At 38.9% G+C, this 21,959-nt stretch overlaps 1 protein-coding gene across 2 annotated transcripts; it reads left to right on the top strand.

Moving 5' to 3' along the window:
• Nucleotides 1-1,077: 1,077 nt before the first annotated feature.
• LACTB (lactamase beta) lies at nt 1,078-21,891 on the top strand. Of its 2 annotated transcripts, XM_061431058.1 has the most exons (6): nt 1,080-1,532; nt 1,977-2,043; nt 5,268-5,458; nt 5,737-6,088; nt 6,978-7,143; nt 18,162-21,891. In XM_061431058.1, the coding sequence occupies exons 1-6, from the start codon at nt 1,170-1,172 to the stop codon at nt 18,691-18,693; spliced, it is 1,671 nt and encodes a 556-aa protein (XP_061287042.1). In that variant the 5' UTR covers nt 1,080-1,169; the 3' UTR covers nt 18,694-21,891. The 2 variants fall into 2 exon arrangements, with proteins under 2 accessions (XP_061287043.1, XP_061287042.1); XM_061431059.1 differs by lacking the exon at nt 18,162-21,891 and having other exon boundaries at nt 1,078-1,532; nt 6,982-7,129.
• Nucleotides 21,892-21,959: the final 68 nt, after the last annotated feature.

Here is a 21,959-nt window from a genome sequence, read left to right as displayed (position 1 = left end):
ATGGACTGCAGCCCACCAGGCTCCTCCATCCATGGGATTTTCCAGGCAAGAGTACTGGAGTGGAGGCCTAGATACAACAATATTGTTATATGCTTGATGTGGTGTGAAGCTAGACTTTCAGAAGTAAGAGATTTTAAAGAGCCTCAGAGAAATGGAAGAAGCTGAAATGAGACATAAAGAATAGACATGACAAGAGAGGAAAAGGGTCCTGGGGAAAGGAGCTGCCTACTGAGCTGCTGCTGTGTGCCCAGTGCTGTTGCAGGAGCTGAAGATCTAAAGTAAGTTGGCCTGGTAAGAAATCAGATTAGTTGAGTAAAACAAAGTGTTAAGTGTTACTGAAAGTTATGACCAACCTAGATAGCATATTCAAAAGCAGAGACATTACTTTGCCAACAAAGGTCCATCTAGTCAAGGCTATGGTTTTTCCAGTAGTCCTGTATGGATGTGAGAGTTGGACTGTGAAGAAAGCTGAGTGCCGAAGAATTGATGCTTTTGAACTGTGGTGTTGGAGAAGACTCTTGAGAGTCCCTTGGACTGCAAGGAGATCCAACCAGTCCATTGTAAAGGAGAGCAGCCCTGGGTGTTCTTTGGAAGGAATGATGCTAAAGCTGAAACTCCAGTACTTTGCTACCTCATGCAAAGAGTTGACTCATTGGAAAAGACTCTGATGCTGGGAGGGATTGGGGGCAGGAGGAGAAGGAGATGACAGAGGATGAGATGGCTGGATGGGATCACCGACTAGATGGACATGAATTTGGGTGAACTCCGGGAGTTGGTGATGGACAGGGAGGCCTGGCGGTGACTGAGCGACTGAACAGAACTGAAGAGATGTGCGCATTGGGGCTCCAGGTGTGGAGAGAGCTCCTAGGGACGGGGCCTACGAACGCTTCTCTAAGGAGGCGACACCGGATCTAAGAGGAGGCAGACGTGGGGAAACTGGAGGGGACGGAGAAAGATGAAGAAACATCGAGAAAGACACAGGACAAAGTTAAAAAAGGAAAAGAGGAAGGACTCGATGCTATCGGCGCTCTGCCCATCGTGCCTTGACTGCTAGGGTCTGAGCGCAGTCACCGCCCCCCTCCCTTCCCCTCCCTCCCATCCCTTCCTTGAGCCTCAGCCGCCAGCCCGGCCTGTGGGATCTCTGAAGCCGCCGGCTCACCAGAGACACCATGTACCGGCTTCTGTCAGCCGTGATGGCCAGAGCCGCGACCACCGGGGGCTGCGCCTGGGGCTGTGGGCGGCGTGCGGCTCATCAGCGCGCCGGGCTGCCGCCACTCGGCCCCGGGTGGGTCGGGGGCCTCGGACTGGGGCTGGGGCTGGCACTTGGGGTTAAGCTGGCCGGCGGGCTGAGGGGCGCATCCCCCGCGCCACCTGCCGCGGCCCCCGACCCTGAGGCGCTGCCTCAGGCCGAGCCGCTGCAGGCACAGGAACAGCCCCTCGCCCCGTGGTCTCCGCAGACCCCGGCGCCGCCGCACGCCAGGCACTTCGCCAGAGCCATCGACAGCAGCCGCGACCTCCTGCACAGGATCAAGGTGGAGCGATCGGGGGCGTAGACAGCCGGGAACGCGGCGCCCCACCCCCGGCGTAACCCTGGAATAATGAGGCCCCTTGGTGGTTATCCTTCGGGGCGAGCGGACCCCATCCCGGGCGGCGGGATGCCGGCTGGTGGCGAGAAAGACTTCCCGTTTCCCGTTCTCCCGGCCGTGGTCAGAAGCTGTTGGGAGGTTGCCCCAGTCGGGGCGGAGGTCAAGGTCCGCCTCGGGGACCGCCCCTTCCCCCTCAGGGTGCCCAGCAGGCACACCCCCTCACCGTTAGCGCCCGGCCGGCCGGAGCCGAGGTGGGCGGGGCCCGGGCTGAGGGGGCGTGGTGGGGCGGGGCCGAGAGAAGCCCTCGAGTAAGGCGCTGGCGGACCTGCGGCGGATTTCGGCCTGTCTTTGAGCTGTGCTCTTGAACTGTGTTTTCCCCTTGGCTTTTAGGATGAGGTGGGCGCACCGGGCATCGTAGTTGGAGTCTCTGTAGATGGAAAAGAAGTCTGGTCAGAAGGTAGGCTCAGAATAGCTTTATTTATTGGCTTGTTTTCTGCCAGTCGGTGAATAAAATCTTGCCCATGAAGTGGAATACATACTTTAGAGAAAAGTGTCTAACAGAATAAAGAATTGGACTTTATTCTGTGTTGGAATAGAATAGCAAGGTTTAAAATATGATTCTGATGAATAAATTGGAGTCTTAAAGATGGCTTGTTTCTACCCCCACTTTCTTAAAAGACTGAATTTATTGCTTTCTTTTTTTGTGTGTGTGTGTTTGTTAGCCATCTGTATGTCTTCTTTGGAGAAATGTCTATTTAGTTCTTTGGCCCATTTTTTGATTGGGTCATTTATTTTTCTGGAGTTGAGCTGTAGGAGTTGCTTGTATATTTTTGAGATTAGTTGTTTGTCAGTTGCTTCATTTGCTATTATTTTCTCCCATTCTGAAGGCTGCCTTTTAACCTTGCTAATAGTTTCCTTAGTTGTGCAGAAGCTTTTAAGTTTAATTAGGTCCCATTTGTTTATTTTTGCTTTTATTTCCAATATTCTGGGAGGTGGGTCATAGAGGATTCTGCTGTGATGTACGTCGGAGAGTGTTTTGCCTATGTTCTCCTCTAGGAGTTTTATAGTTTCTGGTCTTACGTTGAGATCTTTAATCCATTTTGAGTTTATTTTTGTGTATGGTGTTAGAAAGTGTTCTAGTTTCATTCTTTTACAAGTGGTTGACCAGTTTTCCCAGCACCACTTGTTAAAGAGATTGTCTTTAATCCATTGTATATTCTTGCCTCCTTTGTCAAAGATAAGGTGTCCATATGTGCGTGGATTTATCTCTGGGCTTTCTATTTTGTTCCATTGATCAATATTTCTGTCTTTGTGCCAGTACCATACTGTCTTGATAACTGTGGCTTTGTAATAAAGCCTGAAGTCAGGCAGGTTGATTCCTCCAGTTCCATTCTTCTTTCTCAAGATAGCTTTGGCTATTCGAGGTTTTTTTGTATTTCCATACAAATTGTGAAATTATTTGTTCTAGCTCTGGGAAGAATACCGTTGGTAGCTTGATAGGGATTGCATTGAATCTATAAATTGCTTTGGGTAGTATACTCATTTTCACTATATTGATTCTTCCAATCCATGAACATGGTATATTTCTCCATCTATTAGTGTCCTCTTTGATTTCTTTCACCAGTGTTTTATAGTTTTCTATATATAGGTCTTTAGTTTCTTTAGGTAGATATATTCCTAAGTATTTTATTCTTTCCGTTGCAATGGTGAATGGAATTGTTTCCTTAATTTCTCTTTCAGTTTTCTCATTATTAGTGTATAGGAATGCAAGGGATTTCTGTGTGTTGATTTTATATCCTGCAACTTTACTGTAATCATTGATTAGTCCTAGTAATTTTCTGGTGGAGTCTTTAGGGTTTTCTATGTAAAGGATCATGTCATCTGCAAACAGTGAGAGTTTTACTTCTTCTTTTCCAATTTGGATTCCTTTTATTTCTTTTTCTGCTCTGATTGCTGTGGCCAAAACTTCCAAAACTATGTTGAATAGTAATGGTGAAAGTGGGCACCCTTGTCTTGTTCCTGACTTTAGAGGAAATGCTTTCAATTTTTCACCATTGAGGATAATGTTTGCTGTGGGTTTGTCATATATAGCTTTTATTATGTTGAGGTATGTTCCTTCTATTCCTGCTTTCTGGAGAGTTTTTATCATAAATGGATGTTGAATTTTGTCAAAGGCTTTCTCTGCATCTATTGAGATAATCATATGGTTTTTGTTTTTCAATTTGTTAATGTGGTGTATAACATTGATAGATTTGCGGATATTGAAGAATCCTTGCATCCCTGGGATAAAGCCCACTTGGTCATGGTGTATGATCTTTTTAATGTGTTGTTGGATTCTGATTGCTAGAATTTTGTTAAGGATTTTTGCATCTATGTTCATCAGTGATATTGCTTTCAAAGTTGTGTATAAAACAGTCTGTTAACTGCACGTTTGTAGATAACCCTTATGATTAAATAAAACATCAGACTGTAGTGGTTTTCTTTTTTTATTCAGTCGATTTATTGAGTCCTCTGTTGTGTAAAATGCACAGTACTAAGAACTGGGGATATACATGATTCTTTTTCTTCAATGAGTTTACAATCTACTTTATTTGTTTTTGTTTTTGACTATACAGGGGTGTCAGCTATATTTTCAGAAAAAAGCTAGCGACTTGGGAAGATAGATTCCTAGTCATTCTGTGATACTTCTATCAAAGAATTTTGTAATTTGATTTACTTTTCCATTGTGCACAAATTGGTCCAACTCATCACAGCAGGTTTTTAGAAACCCAGCTTTTAGGAAGTGTTGTTTCAGACATCATTTAAAGGAAGGAGTACTTTTAGAAGTTGATAGGAGCAGTAAGGTTTTGAATTTAAAGAAAAAGTGATTCTTTATCCAAGTTTAAGCATAGCCCAATCAACATTTATGAAAGATATTATAATAAAAATTATATAAATGTCAGCTCTGTAGGTGAGGGCTTTGTTTTTATGCAGGTATTTTTCTGCATAATCTACATTTACAGGTGAAAATAATTATACCTTTTCATTCTTTTCAGATCTAAGTTCTTTATATATCTTAGATTGCCACACTTTTATCCTACAGAAGATGAAACCAAACGTAAAATATTTTCTGGGCTTCCCTGGTGGCTCAGAGGTTAGAAGGAGCTTTATTTAAACTAGTTGTTGTTCAGTCGTGTCTGACTCTTTGTGACCCCATGAGTACATTAGTTTTCTTCTGACCTGCAGCTGAATTTAATTGATGATTAGCTTGATTGGTTTTCTGGGGCATCTTTTCACATTTGTTTTATTAATCATTTTTAGGGATTTTGTATAAACTCACTAAAAAATCAAGAATAAATATAATCTGAAGAACAATGATGTTTTCCTTAAAGAATGTAATTTATTTAAAATATGGAATAAACAAATTGTTTAGATAAGCTAAGCATTAGTAACTGAATCATAACATTACTGTTTTGCACAAGGTACAATTTCAGTCTTGTTATAAGGTTAAATTGTTAGGCCTACAGTTGTCAGTATTGCTAAGACTCATCCCTTATATGTTCAGTTTTGATTAGTTATGCAAGCGGAATAGCTTTTTCTTTTGATAAGCACATGGAATGTTTTAAGATAGTATTATTTCAGTTTTTGAAGACTCCTTTGACCATGAGACCTATTATGACTTTTTGCTTTTTTCTCCCAAAGGTTTAGGTTATGCTGACGTTGAGAACCGTGTACCATGCAAGCCAGAGACAGTTATGAGAATTGCCAGTATCAGCAAAAGCCTCACTATGGTTGCTATTGCCAAACTGTGGGAAGCAGGGAAACTGGATCTTGATATTCCAGTACAACATTATGTTCCTGAATTCCCAGAAAAAGAATATGAAGGTGAAAAGGTAATGAAGCTCATAGTTCCTTTTTCTAATGACGTCTAAGTGGTTTAAAAGCTTTCATAAGATTCTTTGATTTGTTTTTAAATTTTGTTAATGGATTAAAGTTTTATTTTCTCCTGGTAATAACTGATTGGATATTTTTCTAAAATTTGAGGCTAAAGATGCGTACATGATAGCAGCAGTTTAAAATGGAAAATATTGCTGGAACATTATTCCAAGGCTACTGACTTTTTATTATGCAGTTTAATACTGTAGTTGAATTTTCATGTTTTTACTGTTAGGTGTCTGTCACAACAAGATTATTGATTTCCCATTTAAGTGGAATTCGTCATTATGAAAAGGACATGAAAAAGGTGAAAGAAGAGAAAGCTTATAAAGCCTTAAAGATGATGAAAGGGATGATGGAATCTGACCAAGAAAAAGAGTTAAAAGAAAAAGGAGGCAAAAGTAACGAAAAGAATGACTTTGCGAAAGCTAAGGTAGAGCAAGATAATGAAACCAAAGGCCGAAATTCAAAACCTTGCAAGAAAAAGAATGATTTTGAACAAGGTGAATTATATTTGAAAGAAAAATTTGAAAATTCAATTGAATCTCTAAGATTATTTAAAAATGACCCTTTGTTCTTCAAACCTGGTGAGTGTTAATTTCTTCTTTTTACAAAATCATCATTATTGAATGATTAATTTTCAGAAACTCCAAAATGATACCATCCTGAGTGCATTCAATGTGGTTGATGATGGTATGGTTTTGTTACATGCTTGCCTTTGTTGTCTATAGTTCTCAACAAAGCCTAGCATTCAGGCAGTTAGTTGTTTGCTTTAACTTCACTGGAGGCTACCTAGACATTTAATGGATTCTCAGTATCAGGATATTCATGGAAAAAATAAGGTGTTGGAATAGCCCTCCAAATAAAATTTGGACCAAAGTTTGCATGATGAAGCATTGCTGATTTTTTGTATTTTGTTAGTATTTAATTAAATTGTTCAATTTGTTTTATGCATTCATTTCTTAAAGAAATTAGCATACCCCAGCTTAATTTTATTTCCCAAAAAGCTGCTCTATAAAAATAATTTTTTGTGTATTTTTTGGTATGATGCCTGCCAAAACCACTTTATCTTTAAATTTATTGTAGGTTTATGTCCTTGTAGTCCATTTTCATTTTAAAAGTGGTTTGTGGAAATTCCCTAGACATCCAGTGGTTAGGACTCCACCCTTCCATGGCAAGGGGCAAGGGGTTCAAATCCCAACTGGGGCATGGCGAAGAAAACAAAAAACAAACAAAAAAACTAATAAATATATCGATCATTTTATTAACATGCTTGTGTTTGAGACACGAAATAAGCAGGGCCATTGCAAAGTTGACTAAATTTGTTAATATATCATTCATGATCTTCACCTAAATGGTTAGTAAAATATTCTAGTTTTAAAAATATGCCAGTTTTCAGTAGAAAAATATTTTGCATGTTTTTGAATAATAATGAAGCACTTTTTTTTTTTTCCCCCTTTGCAATGATGTCTCAAGGTAGTCAGTTTTTGTATTCAACTTTTGGCTATACCCTACTGGCAGCCATAGTAGAAAGAGCTTCAGGATATAAATATTTGGACTATATGCAGAAAATATTCCATGACTTGGATATGCTGACAACTGTGCAGGAGGAAAATGAGCCAGTGATTTACAATAGAGCAAGGTAAATGATTACCTTCTGGTACGTCTAGCTATATTGCATCTTCATACTATGTTATCAATTTAAAGTCACGCTTTGCTTGTCTCCATTCCATAATCAACCTGCCACATTTTGGGAGCTTTTCTTCATGTCTCTATTTCCACCTAAAATGTAAGTAAAATAAAATGTATTTTATTTTTCATATATATTTGTATATATATATATATATGAAGTAGTCCAAGTTCCTTAGATAAAAGTTAGCAATAATAATTTTAGCACATGAATAATTAAACTAAAATTTTACCCATCATGGCTATCTATAATTTGATCTTCCATCATCCCTTATATTTTAGTTAATCTTTTATTTACCTTTTATTATTTTTAATTATTTTTTAAATTTAGAAATTATCTTACACTTATAGAAAAGTTACACAAACTGGTACAAAGAATTTTCATATACTCTTCAACCAGATTCCCCACGTTAGTTATTTTACTACATTTGCTTTATCTGTCTGTCTCTGTTATTTTTTTCTCAGCCATTTGGAAATCAGTTGGTAATATGCTACCCCTTATACTTAAGTGGTACCCATAAATAGTTAAATATGTATTTTCTAAAACTAAGGGCATTCAGGAAATTAACATCAACATAATGCTTGTATCAAATCTACACACAGTATTCAGATTTTATCAGTTGCCCCAATAATGTCCTTTATAACACAAGGAAAAACATTTTTCTTTCTGGTGCAGGATCTAATCTAGGATCGCACGTTACATTTAATCGTCAGGTCTCTCAGAAGTCACATGAATTCATTGTATTCCTTTACTGGTGATGATAATTTGAAGTGGTATATACCAGTTTTCTCCCCTGTAAAACTTTGAAAATCATTTTATGGAAATAATCAAGCTAAAATTTTGTCATAATTTTTAGTAGTAATGTATAAAAAAGGCAGTGAAAGAAAATCTTGTGACTAAAGACTAATTCGAGTTTTACAGTTATAGTGTTTTCCATTTTACTCTTATTATTTGGTTGGTTAGAAAGGTAACAACACATTTAACAAATCAACTGTTACTTTTACCTTTTAAGTTTCCATTAGAGGACACACTTTACAAATGACTTAATGATACTTGACTGGATGAAATGGTAGAGGTTTGTAGGTTTATCTCCCCATACTAGCTTTGTTCAGTTTTCTGTTGTATTTAGTTAAACTACCATTTTAAAATTATCAGCTTATTTAAAAGGATCACATATGCATTGCAAATCAGCCTGAAAGAGATTTTTTGAACCTAAAAGAAATTAGGTTAGCAGCAAGCAGTGAATTATAAGTTTAAGTGACCTGTAGGGTTTTTTCTGTTGTTGTTTTGTTCTTTTTTTTTTTTTAATTGAAGTGTAGTTGATTTACAATGTTGTGCTAATTTCTGCTGTATAGCAAAGAGGCTCAGTTATACACATATACACATTCTTTATTTAATATTATTTTCTATTATGGTGTATCCCAGGAGGTTGGATATATTTCTCTGTGCTGTATTAGTAGGACCTTGTTGTTTATCCGTTCTAAATGTAACAGTTTGCATCAGCTAACCCCAGGCTCCCAGTTCATCCCTCTGCCTCCTCACCTCCCCTTTGGCAACCACGGCCCATTCTCTATGTCTGTGAGTCTGTTTCTGATTTGTAGGTAGGTTCATGTGTGCAGTATTTTAGATTCCATATATGAGTGATATCATATGGTATTTGTCTTTCTCTTCCTGACTTACTTAGTATGATAATCTCTAGTTACATCCATGTTGCTACAAATGACATTATTTCTTTTTTTGTGGCTGAGTATACATCATGTGTGTGTGTATGTGTGTGTGTGTGTATACACACCACATATTTATTTATTCGTCACTGGACATATAGATTGTTTCCATGTCTTGGCTATTGCAAACAGTGCTTCTGTGAACATAGAGGTGCATGTATCTTTTTGAATTACGGTTTAGTCCAAGTATATGCCAAAGAGTGGTATTACTGGATCATATGGCAATTCTATTTTTAATCTTTTGAGGAACCTCCTTACTCTTCTCCATAGCGGCTACACTAACTTACATTCCCACCAACAGTGTAGGAGGGTTCCCTTTTCTCCATACCCTCTCCAGCATTTGTTATTTGTAGACAGTTTAATGATGGAAATGACCTTAGTTTTCAGACAGTGCTTATTATGTCTAGGTCCACATTATATTCTACTGGAAACATAGGAAAAAATAACACCTGAAGTTGTCAGTTGAATCTAGAAAAGATTCTCTAGTAGTGTTGGAATAGATGCATAACCTTATTTTGAGTTAAATCTAGGCATTTGATAACAAATACCTGCTCTTCTATAAAAGGGGGAATCACTGAGCCTCTTTTCTCAACTGAAAATTAAGTCTCCATGAATGTGCAGACTGCAAGTCAGCTGTTGTTTGTTGTTTTCTTAGTAAGTAATGCACAAATACCAAAACATGGCATGTGACAGTGAGTTAGTTTCATCTTATCGCCCATTCTTTGAGAAAAGGCAGTGGGTTTCTGTTTCTACCATTAAAGGTTTCCATCAGCTCTGGGTTTTTCTTTAGATTTTGCTTGTGCCCAGTGGTGCTAAAGGAGTAAGTGATTCTGTTTAGGTAAATTAAATGGGCTACAGAAATAAAGTAGGACACTAAAAGAAGAAGGAAATGTTGTTACAGAGGAAAATGTTCTGTCCATTTTCTTGTTTTTATTTTACTTGATAGAATTTCTACTGGGGCCTCTAAAAGCTCAACTCTGATTCTTATTTTTGTAACAGTTATTTCAAAAGGGCTTAGAGGCATCAGGTTCGAGTGGAAGTGCAGGGAGTAAAAGAAATCTTCTCAAAGATGTATGTTTAAAAAAAAACAACAAAAAACCTTAAAGTAAAACTTAGTAATTGCATATGTTTCTATTTGTTTTATGGTACAATTTTACAAGAAATAAAATTTTGAGCAAAAATTTGCAGCTTTGTTATCTAGTCTACTGACCCCTTGGTATAATCATACATATGTTTGTATTATCTTGACCTAGGCTTTTTAGAGTTACTGTGTCCCAGAAGTAAATATTTATCATCTCTATCACTTCTCTGTGTGAATGTGTGTGTGTCTTTAAAATAGTGTCTCACAGTATCTGTCACCTGTTTGAGATATTTTCCCAGAATCCCACCCCGAAATACTACCTACTTTTCTTTGGCCAGAATTTTAGTGTCAGGCCACATTCAGCTGTAAGGAATGCAGAGAAATCCGTTTTTAGCTGGGTGCATTGTTGTCCTGAATAAAACTGGGGTTTCTTGAAGAATAGGAACATTGATTCTGTATATGCAAATAGATACATTTATTCTGTATTTCAAGTGTACTCTGTATAAGCAAGTAAACTAAATAACCCTTTAAGCAAAAACCCATAGGGGAATGGAGTGAATGTTCTTGCCACTGAAGGACACTGTTGATGGGGGAATCCTTAGTCAATGCATTAGCTTATTATTAGATACCATTCATATTTTCTCTGTGTTTGGCGTAATACTTGCAACAAAGATCTCTTTCATAATTGGATAAGACCAAAATCAAATAAAATGTTTTCTGAAGTGTTTGCTGTAGTTTGACAGTATAAGTATGGTCTTTTCCTTCTCTTATTGTCTTTATTATTAATTATTTTTATTTTTTCAAGTATCTTCTAAGATTAAGCATTGTTCCTTGTGAAGCTTTCTTTTATGCCTTTAGCCTATCTGGTAGTAGGTTCAGCCCATGTTAATGCTAAATGTTAGAGTGAGATTGGTTTGTATAATATGCATGTTAAATTCTATAGGTTTTTTAACTTCTTAAAGCAATAAAATACAAAGTGATGCATAATTATTTGTAAAGGCATTTAAAAAGGATTTAAAATTATTTTGCATTTATAAGCTTCTAGATGTAGATTTCTATAGTACTATAATGTTGTGCAGAAACTATAGAGATTCTTCAGGATGACTGTTTTGTCATCTGGCATCATTCCATCAATTATTCAGTTACAAAGATATTCCAGTAATTTAAGAACTTGTGTCCATAATTCCATTCTTTTAGTGCAGAAATCCTTTAAGAATTTGAAATAGTGAAGTTATTCAGCATGAGAAGTCATTAATTTGTCCTCTGTAAAAAGGAATCAAAAGATTAAAGCTTAGAATTTATTTTAAAAGAGGAGTCATCCTAATTTCCAGCCTTGATGTAAGTGCTTTGAAACACTTCATTAAAAGTTGTATAATGCAAAGCTGATTATTAACCAAAATAGGTTTGTAGGTCTCTCCTAGTTTACAAACTTGGCGATCACTCTAACAAATATATTTTTCATTGAGAAACCTATTTTTAATTATTCTATCATGTGAGATTTTTTTGAAATTTGATTGACTGGAAATACAAGTGTAATCAGCATTCAGGCAAAAAGTAACGAGGACCTTAAATACAAGAGTGGCTATAGAAATGAAAGGAAGGGAGAAAGATTAGACAGAAAGCTAAGGTTGGATGATGAGATTTGTCATTACTGAATGTGAGAGAGTTGAGGGCAAGAGAGGCAAGAAAGATCTTAATGGAGAGGAGAAATATGAGAAAGTTCAGACGAGATCACTTCTGGACACGTTCATTTTGCAAAATGAGAAGACGATGTATCAAATCATTGGCTCATAGGGGAGCATATTTAGATCCTCTGTAGACTTTTTTAATCTTCAGAGCATATACCTGTGGTCACTCTTGCTTCACTCAATACTATGACTTGGACTTTTGGGAGACATATAAGAATCATGACAGAAGAAAGAGGAGTCATTTTGCAAATTATGTGCCCACTATCCTTCAGTGTTATGAATTTTGAAGGAAAGGGTGAGGCCCACTACTCAATCTGGTAAACAACATTGAGAAACAAATTTGAGACTCATTGATGCTAATAGAAAAACCGGTGGTAAATTTGGAACAGGGATTGTGGTACAGCTGCAGTTTTGTAGTTAATTCCTATAGAAAAGAAGACCTGGGACCCTGGAACCCCTGGTGATGGGAGGGATCTGGGGAATCACGGGACTGAGAGCTAGAAGAGAGAGCACAGAGCAAAGTGGCCTGTGGGGAGTGTCAGTGATGTGTTGGGTCACAGATCTACAGGGGAAGCTAGAATGAGGGGAATTAGAAGATCCTTGATAACACGCAAGAGAGCTGTTTAGTAGAGATGAAGGAACAGAAGCCTTCTAAGGAACTGAATGAATGGAGAGGGTGAGTGCATGAAAACAGCAGGTGTGGACTGTTTTGTGTAGTTTGGCAATATATGAGAGTGCCAGACATCCTGGAATGTGAAGTCAAGTGGGCCTTAGGAAAGCATCACTACCAACAAAGCTAGTGGAGGTGATGGAATTCCAGTTGAGCTATTGCAAATACTGAAAGATGATGCTGTGAAAGTGCTGCACTCAATATGCCAGTAAATTTGGAAAACTCAGCAGTGGCCACAGGACTGGAAAAGGTCAGTTTTCATTCCAATCCCAAAGAAAGGCAATGCCAAAGAATGCTCAAACTACCGCACAATTGCACTCATCTCACACGTTAGGAAAGTAATGCTCAAAATTCTCCAAGCCAGGCTTCAGCAATACATGAACCATGAACTTCCAGATATTCAAGCTGGTTTTGAAAAGGCAGAGGAGCCAGAGATCAAATTGCCAAGATCTGCTGGATCATCGAAAAAGCAATAGAGTTCCAGAAAAACATCAATTTCTGCTTTATGGACTATGCCAAAGCCTTTGACTGTGTGGATCACAATAAACTGTGGAAAATTCTGAAAGAGATGGGAATACCAGACCACCTGACCTGCCTCTTGAGAAACCTATATGCAGGTCAGGAAGCAACAGTTAGAACTGGACAGGAAACAACAGACTGGTTCCAAATAGGAAAAGGAGTATGTCAAGGCTGTATATTGTCACCCTGTTTATTTAACTTCTATGCATGAGAAATGCTGGGCTGGAAGAAGCACAAGCTGGAATCAAGATTACCAGGAGAAATATCAATAACCTCAGATATGCAGATGACACCACCCTTATGGCAGAAAGTGAAGAGGAACTAAAAAGCCTCTTGATGAAAGTGAAAGCGGAGAGTGAAAAAATTGGCTTTAAAGCTCAACATTCAGAAAACTAAGATCATGGCCTCCGGTCCCATCACTTCATGGGAAATAGATGGGGAAACAGTGTCAGACTTTATTTTTCTGGGCTCCAAAATTACTGCAGATGTTGATTGCAGCCATGAAATTAAAAGACGCTTACTCCTTGGAAGGAAAGTCATAACCAACCTAGACAGCATATTCAAAAGCAGAGACATTACTTTGCCAACAAAGGTCCATCTAGTCAAGGCTATGATTTTTCCAGTAGTCATGTATGGATGTGAGAGTTGGACTATAAAGAAAGCTGAGCGCTGAAGAATTGATGCTTTTGAACTGTGGTGTTGGAGAAGACTCTTGAGAGTCCCTTGGACTGCAAGGAGATCCAACCAGTCCATCCTAAAGATCAGTCCTGAGTATTCATTGGAAGGACTGATGTTGAAGCTGAAACTCCAATACTTAGGCCACCTCATGTGAAGAGTTGACTCATTGGAAAAGACCCTGATGCTGGGAGGGATTGGGGCAGGAGGAGAAGGGGACAACAGAGGATGAGATGGCTGGATGGCATCACCAACTCGATGGACATGGTGAACTCCAGGAGTTGGTGATGGACAGGGAGGCCTGGCATGCTGCGATTCATGGGGTCGCAAAGAATCGGGCACGACTGAGTGACTGAACTGAACCGAGAGTGAAAAGACTGGAAACTGGAAGCTGTAACGAGGATAAGAAAAAAAAAAAAAGTGTGTGTGTGTGTGTTTTCCCTTAGCATATAGAAAACTAGAGCATTTTGTGAACTAAAGGTGAAGGCGTCGAAATTCCTATCATGGCAAGGAAAGCCTTTATGACATGTACCCTGTCCCATGTCTACTCCTCTGGCATCACCTTGTGAAGCACTCTCTGCTTCAGTCAGACTGAACTCTTTTGTTCCCCAGCAGAGTGAGGAACCATTTCAACAAGTCTTGCTCTCACTAGTGCTCAGGATTCCTCACATCCATCTTTCTAGTCATCCCATAACCTGTCACTCAAAGCAATGTTGGCATCACTTGGGAGCTTGTTAGAAGTGCAAGATTTGAGGCCCCCCCCAGACCTGCTGAAGCAGAATCTGCATTTTAACAAAATCTCCAGGCAATTCATATGGTGCTCTAAAATTTAAGAACTGTCCAACAAGACTGTTTGCCCTTGAGAGCAGCCACAGTGTATGGTTTTTCTTTTCTGTCCATGCCTTGCAAGGAGTCTCCATTACATGCTTGGCCAACAAATGATGCTTTCACATGTTCAACATATTTCACAGTACTCAGTGGGTGTCCAGTACTGTTCTCGATGGGGGAAATACCAATGAACCAGGTAGATAAGATTTCTGCCCTTATGAAACTTACATTCTATGGGAGTGTAAACGAAGAATCTCCTATATTGACATGAAGAAAATAGAACAGAGCAGTGGGATATACAGGAAGAGGTTGTTAAGGGAAGGTCTATTTAAAATATATTGGTTTTAGGCCATGTCAGTTGAATTGAAATATGAATAATAAGGAAAGCTATGAAGGAAGACAGAGGTTATAATTGATGAGGTCCCAGAGGTAAGCAAGGGCTAAATTATATTGGACAGTGAGGATCAGTGCCATTAGACGCACTGCTCCTTACTTTAACAATATGTTTTAACACTTCCCTTATTATGTGAAATGAAAATAGGAAATCATATAACCTATATTCAATACTCTTAACTAAAATGTAAAAAAAAAGAAATAAAAGGAATATTATATAATAGAAAAATATGGTATATAATAGATGTCTCAATATGATAAAATTTACTTACCACAACATGTGAAGATATAACAAAGTTAACTGCAACTTAATATGTAAAATTATTTTAAATGTGACAAGTAAATGCAGACCAGTACAGGTTTATTGCATTTGGTGCTTCAACCCATGTCCTTAAAACTCTGGCTAAAGTTTTAAGCAAAATACAGTGTGGTCTTCAATTTTCACTAAGGCTGCACTCAAGAATTCATCTTAGAGTAAAAATGTGCCAAAAGTAGTTTGTATTTACATATAAAATGGAGGAGGTTGTAGGCTCAACTAGTTACAAACAGATTTTATTTTTGCTTACATGAACATCTGGTAGGATGGTTGACCTCACAGGATATAGATACAGGAGAATGCACCATGGTGTGGGGCTTTCCTATACACTACAGGACATTTAGGACCCTTAGGCCCCTACCCCTTAAGTCTCAGTAATAGCCCTCCAATAATTGTGACAGCTAAAAAAAAATGCCTCTCACAATTTCCCTTGGGGAGTTAGTCCTGCCTGTACTGAAGGCCATTGACGGTATCATAGACCATTGTGAGAAATTTGGGTTTTATTCTCATTACATTCATAACCATTGGAGGGTTTTTTATGGCTGGGAAAAGGAGGAGGCACAATCTGTGGCTTCTGCTTGCAGGGCAAACTGCAAGGAGGTACTACAGTCTAGGAAGTATAACTGGTGAAACAAGGTTGTAGAGGTGATAGGAGGTGGTCGAAGATGCAGGTAGTAGAATTACTCTTGAAAACAATAGGAAATTTTTTGTATAGATTGCATGATGATGTAAATGCATTTTAAGATGAAGATGGGAGTTTCTAGCTCACTTTGGATGGTCTCAATCTTCTCAGTAAAACAAAGAATATAGTTATCTGCTGACTAAGCCTAAAGTAGGATAGGGGGCTGAGGGTGAGATCAGGAATCACAACTGTGAAGAGTACACCAGGGAGTGGGGCGTCCCTGCTGGCTCAGTGGTAAAGAATCTGCCTGCCAATGCAAGAGACATAAGTTCGATCCCTGGGTTGGGAAGATGCCCTGGAGAAGGAAATGGCAACCCACTCCAATATTCTTGCCTGGGAAATTTCATGGACAGAGGAGCCTGGTAGCCTATAGCCCATGGGGTTGCAAAGAGTCGGACACAACTTAGTGACTACAACAGCAACAACATATCAGGGAGTACCCAGGAGAAGAATAAAAGGATTTGAGAACAACAGCAAAGACCCTTAGCAAGAGTATGAATTTATAGCAGTCAGCTTTGTTATATGAATTCCTGCAGCCTTTCTTGGTATATACGGGATACCTAGGTTTATTCAGAATTAATGGATTGGTATAGTGTAAGTTCAGAACAGTAAGGAACCAAAAGATGTGGTCTCACTAAAGACCACAACCAAAATAGGTGAAACGACTGATGATATAGTTCAGCCTAGAATAGCAGCAGCAACAGCAGAAGAGAAAATCAGAGGAAACCACTAGAAACTAAAAGACCTGGGAAAATTGAGAAGACTCAACGGGCATGGATGAAGGTTCCATTAAGGACAGAGAGCAGGTTCATTTGGAGAGCTGGAAGGATTGGAAGTCATAGTCATAGGAAGAAATTTCTGAGTTTGAGACCCTAGTGTTAAAACAGATAAAAAAGTGATGGTAAGATTCAGGTCTAACTGTGCTTATGAATAGCCAAGGATAGATGAAGATGAGAGTCATTACAGGTGAGACTGTCAGCAAACTGAAAACCCAAGAGTACCATTTTATTATGAATCTTGAAAGGCAGAAGCCTCAAGAGTTGTGTCCTTTATTATTTATTTTGTGATTTCATTTTATGTACCTAATGTATGGTACAGTCTCCTCATATTAGAATGGAAACTTCATGAGGTCAGTCTCTTTTGTTTTACACTTTATCCCAGCATCCAAACAGTGCCTGGCATGTAGTACATGTTCCATCAATAATTGTTGAATACTTAAGCGAGTAAACCTTTATTAAGTACCTATTAGAAATATGCAGAGTGCTTTATACATTTATTTCTAACTCTGCAAAGTAGATGTTTTTGTCCCCATTTTACAAATTAAGATGGAAGCAGAGAGGCAACAGATTGCCTAGATTTTAATCCAATTCTGCCACTTATAAACTGTGTGGCTTTGGACAAGTTATATATGTTCTCTGTGCCTTAGGAATTGTAGTAGTATCTATCTCCTAACATTGTTACAGGAATAAATTAGTTCATATGTATATAGTTCTTAGAACAATACCTGGAACATAGTAAGAAGTATATACATGTTTATTAATCAAATAAAATAAACATAGTTATTAAGGGTGAGAGTTGGGATTCAGGCTGAGATTTGCTAACTCCTGCTGAGGCAATGGCACCCGACTCCAGTACTCTTGCCTGGAAAATCCCATGGATGGAGGAACCTGGAAGGCTGCAGTCCATGGGGTCGCTGAGAGTCGAACACGACTGAGCGACTTCACTTTCACTTTTCACTTTCATGCACTGGAGAAGGAAATGGCAACCCACTCCAGTGTTCTTGCCTGGAGAATCCCAGGGACGGGGGAGCCTGGTGGGCTGCCAGACGTCTATGGAGTCGCACAGAGTCGGATACTACTGAAGTGACTTAGCAGCAGCTGTTCCACTACACCAAGAAAGTACCCCATCCCATCATTATACATAGTATTTCTATGTTATTTTTAATCAGGAGATGTAGTCTTCTTATAAATATTAACCTTATTCCTGAACATCCCAATTATATGTTTTTAGTTATAAAATTTACATGTAGCACATGGTTCACTGAACCCAGGAACTGAAAATATCTACCAAACATTAGGTGTTTCTGCATATGCACAGGGCAAATATATATCATGTGTACTAATCAGTACATCTTTTAACAGTATTAGAAGTTTCATACACTCAGCATGGGCAAGGCTTGCAATAGAAAAAACAATCAGCTTTCTATACTTTACTCAGTAGCTTGTGTTTCATTTTATTTGAATCATACTGAAAAGTAGTGGTTACTTTCTGAGAAAATATATTCACTACAATGAAATACAGTCTGTCTCATGTATACATTTTTCTATTCATCTTCATGTATGGAGTCAATACTAGACTATCACATTTTTAATGACTATTCTTATTTCATTTTAGATTTTATGTTTACAATAAAAAGAAACGCCTTGTCAACACACCTTACGTGGATAACTCCTATAAATGGGCTGGTGGTGGATTTCTGTCTACAGTGGGTGACCTTCTGAAATTTGGGAATGCGATGCTGTATGGTTACCAAGTCGGGCTGTTTAAGAACGCAAATGAAAATCTTTTACCTGGATATCTTAAACCGGAAACAATGCTGATGATTTGGACACCAGTCCCTAACACAGAGATGTCTTGGGATAAAGAGGGTAAATATGCAATGGCCTGGGGCGTGGTGGAAAAGAAGCAGACATACGGTTCTTGCAGGAAGCAGCGGCATTATGCCTCACACACTGGAGGTGCAGTGGGTGCCAGTAGTGTCCTGCTGGTCCTTCCTGAAGAACTGGATGCAGAAGCGCTAAATAACAAGGTCCCCCCAAGAGGAATAGTTGTTTCTATCATATGTAACATGCAGTCTGTTGGCCTCAACAGCACTGCTTTAAAGATTGCTCTGGAATTTGATAAAGACAGATCAGACATACCTTAACATCACAGGTGCAAAACAAGCTGTTATGGTTTTGTTTTTGTTTGTTGGTTTTTGTTTTGTTTTGAAACATTGAAGTCCCAAAATACATGCAATTTTAAAGAATAAATTTGTAATAGAGTATAACTGAATGCAGAGAATTATGTACCTCTAATTGCTTACTTTTGTAATTGTCTTTTATTGGAGGATGAGTTCTTTATACTCAGGGAAGTAACTATATTTTTACTTTTTGAAAAAAGTGTTAACTCTTGAAATAAAATATTCTGATAAAAGTGGACTTTCTGAATGTGTAATATAGAGGAAATTTCATTCAACAGCAGACTCAAAATATTGTTCTTTTAATATGACAGCAGATGGTACTTCCCTTGTGGTCCAGTGGCTAAGATTCCATGCTCCCAATGCAGGAGATCCAGGTTCACTCCCTGGTCAGGGAAGTAGATCCCACATGCTGCAACTTAAGATCCTGCATGCCACAACCAAGACCTGCCACAACCAAATAAATAAATATGTTTTAAAAAGAAAAAAAAAATGACGGCAGAAACAAGATTGTGAGAAATGGTGTATTAGTTCTCTATTGCAGCTTAAAACAACATACATTTATTATCCCATGGTTTCTGAAGCTCAAGAATTCAGGAGTAGCTTGACTGGATGGATCTGGCACCAGAGTCTCTAATGAGGGTGCAGACAATATGTTGTAGTTATCTAAAGGCTTTTCTGGTCCTAGAGGAAATGTTTCGCAAATGCTCATTCACTCACAGATTTTAAGATTTGTGAACTAAAGATATTATTTGCTCCCCAGCCAGACACAGGTTGGTAGCTGCTTGATTAGTGCTCAAGGCCTAAGAATAGTTCTTGGCTCTTGGCTGTGTTCTCTAAACTCTTGGCTGTGCCCTCTGAATTACTCTTTTCATGAAAGGCAACATGTGTTTGCATCCAAGTGGCTTTCTCAGCCTGCTTTCATTTTTGGCCACACCAAGTCACATGTGGAATCTTAGCTCCTGACCAGGGATCCAACCCATGCTCCCTCAGAGGAAGCAGAGATTCTTAACTACTGGACCACCAGGGAAGTCCTACAACCTGCTTTCCTACTTGTACAAGTTTGAGGGTCCAAAGGCCTCTCTTATATTCTCCTTTCAGTCTAACTTAACAGTTTTCCTGTTAATGTAATTTTTTAAAACTCTGTGAGTCCCTTAAAAATCTCACTGGGGATCATGCTAATAAACAGAAGCTGTGCCCCCAAATCTCTTCAAACTAGACCCCTCTCAAACTTGGGATTCTGCTAAGACAATTGGAGAAAACACTGTTCAGCTTTTATTAAGACCTGTTGTTAAAACAGCTCTCAAGATACCATCTTGTTTCTTTCCATGGTCATAAAGGATTTTATATATCATACCCTCAATTTCATCTTTAGACTGTTTTTTGTTTTGTTTTCTGGAAGTGCCCTAAATTTTATCTTTGCCTTGAAGCCCTTTCTTAATTTTAGCATCTTTTGTCACTTGGAGAGTCTGGGAAATTTCTAAACCGTCAGTTATTGATGCATTTTTTGGTTTAGTAGCCCTTCCTTTAGCTTGTCTCTCTCCAGCTTTGTAGTGTGAGCAACAAGAAGAAGCCAAGAGTCAGTACTGGGTCTGGAAATCTCAGCTAGATTACCTAGTTCATTAGGCACATTTTCTACTTTCTGTGGTCTTGCAGGCAATAATATTGCAAAACTTCCTGCCACTTCACAGCAGTAGTCCTCTTTCTTCCAATTAACAGTAACATTTTCTTACTCTCCTTTAAGTCCACACCTGCAGCCTCCTCAAAGGCCATCATACTTCTAAACAGTTTCTTCAAGGCTCCTCAGGCATTCACTGACACTCTTTTCAAAATCCTTTCAGCTTCTATTCACTGTTCTAAATTTACTCCCCCATTTTGGGCTTTTGTTATAGCTGCACTCTGCTTCCAGGTAAAAAATCTACAATGTAAAAAATGAGTATTTCAGATATAATTCACAATTCATATACCTTAAAAATCAACCTTTAAAGTGTACAATTTAGTGTTTTTAGTATATTCACAAGATTGTGTGCCCATTCAATTCCAGAATATCTTCACCCTAAAAAGGAATCTTAAACCCATTAACATTTGCGGTGCATTCCTCTCTACTCCCAGGCCCTGACAACCACCGATCTAGTCTCGGTCTCTTTGGATTTGCCTATTATGGGTATTTCATATAAGTGGAATTATAATATGTGGCCTTCTGTGTCTGGCTTCTTTAACTATAATGTGCATTAATTATCTATTGCTGCATAACAAACTAGTATATCTCAAAAATTCTCTGTTTTATAAGTTTGGGAGCATTTTAGCTGAGCAGTTCTGGCTCGGGGTCTCTCCTGTGGCTGCAGACAAGATGTCAGCAGGACTTTCAGTCACCTGAAGGCTAAAATGAGGCTGCTGCTAAGTCGCTTCAGTTGTGTCTGACTCTGTGCGACCCCATAGACGGCCTCCTACCAGGCTCCTCTGTCCCTGGGATTCTCCAGGCAAGAACACTGGAGTGAGTTGCCATTTCCTTCTCCAATGCATGAAAGTGAAAAGAGAAAAGGAAGTCGCTCAGTCGTGTCCGACTCTTACCGACCCCATGGACTGCAGCCTACCAGGCTCCTCTGTCCATGGGATTTTACAGGCAAGAGTACTGGAGTGGGGTGCCATTGCCTTCTCTGAGAATGAGGCTAGAGGATCTAATTCCAAGATAGTTTAGCCACGTGGCTATCAGCAAGAAGCTTCTGTCACTTGCTGGCTTTTGGGAAGAGGTCTCAGCGTCTCACTACGTGGACTTCTCCATAGGTCTGCTTGACTGTCCTATGGCTTCCCTCAGATTGAGTGATTAAAGAGAGAAGGTAAAAGCCACAGTGTTTTTTATAATCTAGCCTTGAAGGCCATACAGTAACAGTACTACTTATGCCAATTTCTCCCGATCACACAGACCAACCCTGATTCAGTGTAGGAGAGAGCTACACAAAAGCTGAATAAATACCAGAAGGTAAGGCTCATTGGGAGCCATCTTGGGAGACTGGCTCCATGGATGGCTTATTATAGTGTTGACATACTGGGAAATTTTGTTGTAATAGTCATAGATGATCAGTATTGGAGACTACACTGAATTTGGGGAAATTCAAAAAGCAATGGAAGTTTTTTTATTCTCAAATAAAAGAGGCCTGTTCTATAGTTCTGAGCTCTCAGCCTGTTTCTTCACTCCGCTTTGATCCATAGAGGTAAGTAGATGGATATTTCTG

Source organism: Bos javanicus, chromosome 10 (assembly GCF_032452875.1).
Source record: "Bos javanicus breed banteng chromosome 10, ARS-OSU_banteng_1.0, whole genome shotgun sequence".
NCBI lineage: Eukaryota > Metazoa > Chordata > Mammalia > Artiodactyla > Bovidae > Bos > Bos javanicus.
The sequence above is the reverse complement of the archived record's forward strand: the minus strand, read 5'-3'. Positions and strand labels throughout refer to the sequence as shown.

Bases quoted from the DNA above. Each gene is read 5' to 3' on its own strand.
- LACTB (XM_061431058.1), top strand. From the start codon at position 1,170: ATGTACCGGCTTCTGTCAGCCGTGATGGCCAGAGCCGCGACCACCGGG. The intron at 2,044-5,267 runs GTAGGCTCAGAA...TTTCTCCCAAAG, and splicing joins AAAAGAAGTCTGGTCAGAAG to GTTTAGGTTATGCTGACGTT. The intron at 7,144-18,161 runs GTAAATGATTAC...ATTTCATTTTAG, and splicing joins GTGATTTACAATAGAGCAAG to ATTTTATGTTTACAATAAAA.